This window comes from Poecilia reticulata, linkage group LG14 (genome assembly GCF_000633615.1).
Source record: "Poecilia reticulata strain Guanapo linkage group LG14, Guppy_female_1.0+MT, whole genome shotgun sequence".
Classification (NCBI taxonomy): domain Eukaryota; kingdom Metazoa; phylum Chordata; class Actinopteri; order Cyprinodontiformes; family Poeciliidae; genus Poecilia; species Poecilia reticulata.
The window spans coordinates 3,836,673-3,846,204 of NC_024344.1; the positions used below are offsets into that span (position 1 = coordinate 3,836,673).

Consider the following 9,532-nt stretch of genomic DNA (forward strand, 5'->3'; position numbering starts at 1 on the left):
GATACTTCATTCTGAAATTACTCAAGTAAAAGTAAAAAGCACAGACTAGAGAAAATACTCCTAAAAATATTTTTTTTCCAAAAGGCTACTCAAGTAAATGTAATTGAGTAAATGTAACTAGTGGAAATGCAACTTTGATGAACATGCATTTAAAGTTTGGATGATTTTGGACAAAAGTTTTGAAAATATACTTCAAATGATTCACATTCCCTGCAGATTTAAATTAAAACTAACTTTTATCAGCAGGACTTAAAGGACAACTTTTAAGTAATCCTGCCAGAGTACGTACTTAAATTTAGTTGAGAATCTGTGCAGGTGGATAAAATTAGCATGATGGTAAAGAAGCCTTCAAAACATTATCGCAGTGCCAATGAGTTTTTCTTTGATTTATGTCTCATGTGTCAGAAACAAACTTTTTGGCTGAATGAAGAGAATTTTAAAATCACATTTATTTTCCTTTATGTGTTCCTTATATGATTGTTTTGTGACAGCTTAATCTGAATGGCCATGTCACATTTCATGTACCTTTTACGTCAGAGTTTGTCAAAAACTCACATTTTTGCGCTGGAGGAAGAAGGAAGGGCAATTGACAAAACAAGTATTGCAACATTGTGATCACAGCTCTGATTGTTGCATTGTGGTTCAGAGTTGCAGGTTTCAGTTGCTTCTCTTTATGCTGCTAACATGTGCGTTAAGCTAATTACTGTGACCTGCTATTTCTGGCTGATGGAGTCTGTATTCCTAGAAAGACTCACTTCAGGGCCACAGTCTGTTCACACTGGATGGCGTTAAAATGTTTATGCAAACAACCAAGAGTAAAAAAAATGGATGAATACATTCTGAACAAGAAGAACACGAAGGTCCATCTTATTTTTGTCAAATAACAAACAATAAGTGTGGAACTGAATTTAGTAAAGATGCTGTGCCATGACCTAAAACTGGACATTTATGATAAAAACCATTAAAAATGTCTCAATTAGAAAGACTGCATAGGCCAAGGGTGACATAACCAGTCTGGTCTCTAGGATTAGGAAACACTTATTTACATTGGCCTGTATTGTTTTGCATAGCACTTTTCACTTAAAGGGGCAATATTGTGCGTTTTTCAGACATTACATTTTATAGCACAATTAAATAACTATGCTACCTTCAGTTGCTATCAAAATGCTACTTATATACAAAATGACTTGTAAATTTAGTAATTTAACACCTTGAAATTGGGCCTCTGTCTTTTTAAAAGCTGCTGTTCTTTCTGAAACTCCACCTTCAGGAAGTCATCACAACATGGCCCCTCTGTTAACCCTTTAACAACGTTTTTTTTGTGTTTTTTTTGTACCAGCATTTCACTCAGGAGTAGCTACTATAGTGAGCTCAGCTGATACGCAGCTCCACCAGGTGTTTGCTAATTGCTGCTGGCTAGTTTGAAGGAGCTAAATGGGGGAGTCGGAAGCTTGGAAACTGCAGCTCCGAGGAGGAGCTACGCCCTGGAGGCGGAGCTAGGCCCACCCAGGTGTTTGGACAACTGAATGGTTGCCATAGAGATTAAAGGATTTCTTAACTATGTGTGAAAGAATCAAGGTTTATTTTTGTCGAGGAAATAACATTATAACCTGATGATTTTAGGTAAAACTGCCCCTTGAATGAGTGAAATAATGATTTAAACACTGTGGTATTTACTTAGATTAGACATCTGTAAAGGAGAAAAACTTTTTCCAAGCACTTTATATGATCTTGTGTTGGACGGACACCACTGGATAAATTCCTTCAGTTGTGTTTGACTTGTGGCTGAAATCCTAGTTTTACTCTGAGAAATATCTCAACAAGACATTTATTGTGAGCACTAAAATTTTCCAATTTGAACCTCTGCTATAAATATACCTGCCCACCTCATGGATGCTGAAGAATGTAGTGCTTCAGTTCGTAAACCACCACCAGGTCTGTTCTCTTTAAAGGCCGCAGGAAATGATTCACCCCCATTTCACACTTATTAAGAAGCTGAATGACCTCTGATGCCCCGAGAGAGACAACCTGCGTCAGAAAAGCTCTTTACCGCCCTGCAGCGGTCCTTTAGATCACCTTTAGACACTAGTCAGTGAAAATATAAGCAAACTACAGCTACTAGGCACTGCCAAACAGAGTGGATTCACATTTTTATTAAAGTTTTTGGTATCAAAAATAAGAGATAGTTTGCTTTTACAGTAAAAGCACAAGGGTGTGATAACATCACACTGCATATTGTGTAAAAATAATACTCTTTGTGACAGAGTGCATGACTTTGCAAGTTATTACAGTGTTTCTGAGTCACTTTGGTGCATTTCTCAAAACAAAACCTCCAACAGCGTGTCACTTCTTCAGAATATTTATTCGTCAAAAGCAAATATTCATGTCAGTGAAACAGTCGTCAAAGTGTCCAGATGTATGACTAATAAAGACAAATAGTTTTGTCAAGTTTTCATTTTGACAGTTTAATCTCTGCAGTGTTTTCTAATGTAACAAAGTCAAATGATCAGAGCATTTGTAAGTTTCAAATACTCTTTATGATTATAATTTATTCAAAACGTTGTACAAGAGCAAAGAGCAAACTTACCTAAAACAAACATAAGAAACTCTCTTTGACAAAAGTCAACAAGGAATCAGTGAAACCTGAGAGAAATTGCTCAATTTGAGAAACATTTTCAATACAGTTCAGTTGTTTTTATTGTCATTGTAATTAAATTAAAAAAGTGTAATTTGGTCAGCAATGAAAACAAGTAATACAGACACATTAGTATCATACAAGGACTTCTGAAGACTCGGTTGCAGTAATCAATACGACTAAAGACAAGCGAATGGATGAGTTTCTCTTGATCTTGCTGGGACTTTAATCCTCTAATCCTGGAAACGTTCTTCAGGTAATAGAAGGTCGACTTTGTAACTGTCTTTATGTGGAACAGAGCTGTGCAGGTGTAAAACTCACAAAACAAAGTTTTAAGGAACCTCTTGCTTTGTTTTTTAATTTTTCATTTTATGTAGCGTGTTTTTCACCAGGTATTTTATTGTGGTGGCTCACTGTTTGAAGGAGACACCAAAGTTTTGTGATGTAGATGGGATTTCTTTATTTTCACTCTGGCTGTTGGCTATATGGTCACTGTGGGCTCTTCACACGGGCCTGCTGAGTCTGCTCGTCCCTTTGTCACGTCTGAGCCGCTGCTATCATCAGCAGAAACACACACACACACATACATATACCCCTGTCCTGCCTCTCGCTTCGACCCGCATAAATTCACTTTAATTGAAATAAAAACGTCACATTTTGACATAAACTGTAAAAGCACGAGCGTTGCTCTCACTAATTGTGCGTCTGACCCGTTCGGATCATGACATGGACCGGCACGTAAACAGACATGTTCACACACACAGGCAGAGACGGGGAGTCTGGACAATGTGCTGACCTCAGGAAGCCATTCCTAAATGTTTATTGTTCAGGGCAGCAAGAAGAGCGTCGAGGGTCGGCTCACCTACCAAACGCTCGTTCTGCTTGCACTGAACCAGAGGAAACAAATTCAACTTTTCAGGCTATTTCAGAAACAAATGCATTAAAAAGTCGAATTATTTTTTTTTGCTTGATTTATTTGATGAAACAGAAAACAAAGTAAGTCAATGTAACCTTGTGGCTGCCAGTGAAACCTTTTTAGCCCCACCGCCCCGCTATTCACCGGCGATTACTCAGTGGCACAAATTTTACAAAAAGAGAAGCAAACATTTTCATTCATAAATCAGGATTTTAAAAAACACTTTCACCTCAGTTTCAATTAAACTAGTTTAATTTCATATTTTAATTTGAAACCTCTTAATTTCATCTTTTTTTGCCAATATAATCACAGTTTTTGATATTTAAAAGTCACTGACGATGTCTCAGAGCTGATTACTCAAAAACACGTGGCTACTTTTAGCTAAAAAAAGAAAGAGACAAGAGGAATCAAATTTTAAATAACTATAGGCAGAACAATCTGACTAAGAATAAATTGTTTATTTTCAATTTAAAGAATCAGTGTAATGGTTTATTAAATCGTTGGATTGCAAAAGCAGTTGTACTGTTTCCATTTTCCAACATTTTTGTCACAAAACACGACATTTTTACATTTTAGAAATTTTTCAGAAGCATGGCATTCATTTGGATTCATCTCTGATAAGGGTTTATATGCATCTTTTCAAGCTTCATCAGTTTTGTACATCAAGGAACTTTAATTGAAATTTCTTTCTGTTTTATTTTGCAAAATTGTCCAAGTTCAGATGGAAAGCATCTAAACATCAAATTTCACATCATTTTTGGGATTTTAACTGAGCCATTATATCACCAGAACATTTTCTGGCTGTACGTTTAGTATTGTTGTCTTCGTCTAATTCTCCAGTTTTCTGCAACTTCAAATTGTTTTTCTTTTCTTCTAAATTTCCTCACATTTTTCTCCATCCATCTCTGTACCTGCTGAAGAAAAACATTTCTGCATGTCTCACTGTGGAGATGTTCTGTCAGTTTTCCACCACATTTTATTGAAATTTGTTTGAAAAGTTTATCAGCTTCTTCTCCATGTTCTCTACAAAGCTTATAGCAAACCGCACATTTTCTTATGTTGTTCGTCCTGCTTTTCAAAATGTGACACATTGTTAAAGTTAAGCGAATAGTTGTCCTCTCAGCAGAGATTCATGGCTCTGCAGATTGAACAAGACATTTAAAACCTCAGATGCTGTTTTATGACCTTGAAACTTCCCCCTGACCTTTCTGTGATGTTCCCTGCTTCCCATGATGCTGTTTGTTCATTAATGATCTCTAACAAACCTCTGAGGTCTTCAGCTGGACACAAACTACGATCAAATTATACAAAGCAGGGCTTTGTTTACTAATTACCTGACGTCAGATGGTTGAGACAGATTTTATTTACTCTTTAAATTTAAATGGAAATGATGTTTCTTCTACTTCACATTCATAATCTTCTTTGTGTTGGTTTATACCACATGAAACCCAAATAAAATACATTAAAGTTTGTGGGTATAGAGCTCTGGAAAAAAGTAAGAGAGCACTTAAAATGATCAGTTTCTCTGATTTTACATTTTACAGGTACATGTTTGAGTAAAATATTGTTCTTTTATTCTATGACCTACTGACAACATGTCTCTGAAATTTCAAGCAAAAATTTAGTATTTATTTGCATAAAATAACGAAAAATATGCAGTGCTTTCAGATCTCAAATAAGAAAACTAGTTCATATTTATTTAGAAGCAACAACACCAATGTTTTAACTCAGGAAGAGTTCAGAGATCAATATTTGGTGGAAAAACCAGGAGGTTTTCAGTGCAACGGTCTCAAAAAAATGCAATAAATTTTAGCGACTAATTGACTCGAAGTATTTCAACAAGCTGCCAGTGAATTAAAATTGCCACAAATCAGCTGAAAATGTATTTATATCTCGTCTTCATTTTATTTCCAATGATGTGAGGGTCGTTAATCTTTTCCAAAAACATTGCACGAGTCCTCGAGTCAGAATTTGCAAATGTACTTTCAAAAAACAGTTTTAAAACAGTTTTAACATCCTGATCTATCTGATAAAAATCCCTTTGTGAAAAGCTGCCCTCGGTTTTGTTTTTTTTCCACCTAATGTATAGATTTACCATGTAACGCAGTATAGCCGTGTGCCCTCTTTGTGTTTGCATGAATCAAAGTGTGTCTGTGCGTTAACCCCTCTGTGGCCCTCACAACAAAACAAAGCAAACTGCTGACAGGAGCGCAGGCGTGCCGAGCCGCGTCCCCTGCAACCCGTGGGTGTATATATACCCCAATACGCACTGCTGCTGCAGACTGGAACCCTGCACCACACAGCTCATCAGTTTGGGTAGGTCAAAGCAGATAAAAACAATGCAAAACATTTTAAATGTCCGTGGGCATTGATGTGACTTATCAAACAGAAAAGCAGCTGAAGCTGATTGTTGTTTGAAACAGAAAGTTAAACACAGACGAAAAGGAAGAAAAACACAGAAGGTGGAGAGCAGAGCTTCTGTGAGCATCTTATGCCGTTAATATCCTGACTGCTGTGTGTTTTCCTGACAGGTACAGCTGAAGAAAAGGACACAATGGCTCTGACAAACCCTATGCCCATGGGCCCTTGGAAGGTGAGCTCCGCGCTGTACTTCCCACCCACGTCTGCAGCCCCTTGCCTCATGACCGATCCGTTTGTGCTCCGCAGATCACCGTCTACGATCAGGAGTACTTCCAAGGCAGGCGCATGGAGTTCACCGCCTGCTGCCAGAACATCATGGAGTGTGGGATGGAGAACATCCGCTCCCTGAAGGTGGAGTGTGGCGCGTACGTATCCACCCAGGCTTCCTTCTGACCTTTTACGTATTTCTGGAAAGAGTTTGCTGGTTATACTTTTCCCCGGTGTTTGACCCGCAGCTGGATCGGCTATGAGCACTCCAGCTTCTGTGGCCAGCAGTTTGTGCTGGAGAAGGGCGATTACCCTCGCTTCGAGGCCTACAGCGGCAGCAACTCCTATCGCATTGAGAGGATGATTTCCTTCAGGCCCATCTGCTGTGCTGTAGGTCCAAACCGTCGCACAATTGAACGTTTTTTAGCACCAGCTCCAGCTGCAATGAAGCTGCTTTTCCTCTGCAGAACCACAAGGAGTCCCGCATGACCATCTTTGAGATGGAGAACATGATGGGACGTCAGTTTGAGCTGTGTGACGACTACCCGTCCCTGCAGGCCATGGGCTGGATGAACAACGAGGTCGGATCCATGCAGATCCACTGCGGAGCGTGAGTTCTTCCTGCTGATGAGCAATAGATACGCAACAGAAACACGAGTTGATCAGTTCAATAAAGACTGAAAGGAGGTTAGATCAGTATAAAGATTATTAATCATATTATAACGGCCAATATTTGTTACTTTATTGCATGTGTCAAACTCCAGCTCTTCAAAATAACCTTTGTGTGCTTAAATATTATACTATCAATCAAATCAAAGCAGTTTTTAATCTGTCAGATTACATCAATGTGAAAAGATGTTCAAATTTATTTTTTCATTGTAAGAAGCATTCATTGAAAGCAGAGACAATTTTTTTATTAATCTTCTAACAGTTTCATCAATACATCCTGCCACATTTATAATCTTGATGTGGCCCAAAACAAGAATAAAGTTTTATTTTTTGCTTTATTTTGAGCAATATAAAAGAAAAAAATACCATAATAGGTAAAAAAGGAACAAACACTTAGTTTCTATAGCTATAAATCTGAGTAAAATGAACATTGTTCTTTCATTCTATGAGCTACTGACATGTCTGCAAAACTCCAAGCAAAAATTTAGTTTTTATTTGCAGAAAATGAGAAATGGTCAAAATAAGGAAAAAGATGCAGATGCAATGCAAAGAAAACAAATTAACATTAATTTAGAAACAACAATATTAATGTTTTAACTCAGGAAGAGTTCAGAATAACCAGAAGGTTTTAATGGGGTCCAGTGGCTGTATTTACAGTATTTACAGTAACAACAAGACATTTTCTGATTTATCAAACTCATGTTTTGTAAAACAAAATGGTATTTAGACATAAACAAGAATTAATTTAGCTCCAAAAGTAGTGGAAGACCTCTGCTCTGTTGCACATCAGATCACAATTTGATTATTATGTTATCTTATGTTTTTAGACAATTCTGCTGCAACAGCATGACTCAGTGCTAGCATTACTGAATCTTATGCAAAACCATCAAATGCTGTGTTTGCAGTGATGAAATAGAATTTATTACAACAGACGCATTTCTAAAAGTTTACATGTCAGATTTTAGTACATTTTCATCTGTTGTCTTTTTGCAGGTTGCTTTGCAAACAAAAGCAGTAAATAAAACAGTAAATAAACAGCAAAATTACTGTAACATTTCTGTATGAACTCTTCATTGCCCACTATAAAGTACATTATGCCTGTCAATATTACAAAATACTGAAAGACATGATTGCATTCGTAATCCGACTTTCACATTGTTTTTAGTTTTATTGAAATAGAGASAAGGCTGTCTGTTTCTGTGTTTTTAAAAAAGATTTTAATTCCTATTGTGATCAATTCTGAAGAATAACCAGTTGTTTTTAATATAATGTATTAATGCTAGTACATTTATTCAGCATCAACTCAAGTTGCTGGATGCATGAAGCTAAAATCTGACAGACCTACTTTCTGACTGTTTCTGCTAAAAAAATCAGATTATTATATCAGCTGAAAGGTTGTGGATGCAGAAGCTGAACAATGCATTAAAACTTACCCTTGTTGCACGTCAGAAGAGAAAATAAAATTCCCTCTGTGAGAGTTGTAATGTCCTGTTTGGGTGTTTCCTTGCAGCTTTGTGTGCTATCAGTACCCTGGATATCGCGGCCACCAGTACATCATGGAGTGTGACTGCCGCGGAGGAGAGTACAAATGTTACCGTGAGTTTGGCTCCCACTCCCAGACTCCCCAGATCCAGTCCATCAGGAGGATCCAGCACTGAGAAAGGAGAGGATTCCCTCACTCCACCTTTTTTCCTTCCCTTTTCCTCTCTTCCTGATACATTTCCATCCCTTCTTTTCTTCTTCCTGTCCCACAACCTCCAACTCCCCCAGCTCTGCTGATCCGGACGGTCAAAGCAGGACCAAAGGACTGAACTTCAGGTGCTTACTGACGTCAGTGGTTCCCTGCACATTTGCTTTTATTTTTGTTTTAAAGGAGACAACATAAATAAAGGAAGGCTATAAGAAAGACAGGCTTTAGGAATGACAGATTTGAAAAGAAATCAGTCAAAAAGAACGGATGCTCCACCTTGGTGATGAAAACATTTCAAAGTTAGTTGCTCTTTTCCTTCTCCTCCACGGATGAACAACCACCAGTCTGGGTGTCGATGTGATATCAATGACTGCCTGTGTTTAAGATAATAAATAAAGAAAATGAGCAAAGAAACAGACAGATTCATGACAATGATGTATTTGCATGTTTTCTTTTTTCCTTCTCTGTGCTGATTTTTTTGACACTGCTGCTTTAATAAACTAAACAACAATGTTTTAATATTATTTAATGAATTCGTCAGGCACGATACATGTAAATTTACTTCTTTAAAACCCAAAACTCATATTTAAACCATCACATTTAATGTAAATAAATTGACATAAAGAAAAATCATTGCATCCTACAAATTTTGGGTTTTTCTGAAGTCTCAAATTGGAGGAGGGAGGAATTCTACATAATAAAAAAATACGTCCAAATCCTACTTTTTCAGAGTATAAATGAAAACCCTCTAACTAAATTAGTTTGTACATAATGTCATGATTTTTCTTGCAGAAATATGTCAGAATGTGATATAACACTGGTATCTCTCAATAAATTAGAATAGCACTGAATATTTAGAAATTAAATTAAAAAAGGGAATTATTATATTTGTTACACACAGACAGAATTGTGTATTTCCTGTTTAATTTTATTCATTTTGAAGATTATTGCTTACAGCTAAACTCATGATTCAATTTATTACAAAAATGTTGAA

General features: G+C 37.0%; 1 protein-coding gene across 1 annotated transcript; it reads left to right on the forward strand.

Annotated features, from left to right (window-relative positions):
• The first annotated feature begins 5,820 nt into the window (after nucleotides 1–5,820).
• Nucleotides 5,821–8,970, forward strand: LOC103475646 (beta-crystallin A1-like). The gene is made up of 6 exons (XM_008427440.1): nucleotides 5,821–5,867; nucleotides 6,083–6,144; nucleotides 6,219–6,337; nucleotides 6,428–6,569; nucleotides 6,647–6,789; nucleotides 8,359–8,970. The coding sequence occupies exons 2-6, from the start codon at nucleotides 6,106–6,108 to the stop codon at nucleotides 8,504–8,506; spliced, it is 591 nt and encodes a 196-aa protein (XP_008425662.1). The 5' UTR covers nucleotides 5,821–5,867; nucleotides 6,083–6,105; the 3' UTR covers nucleotides 8,507–8,970.
• Nucleotides 8,971–9,532: the final 562 nt, after the last annotated feature.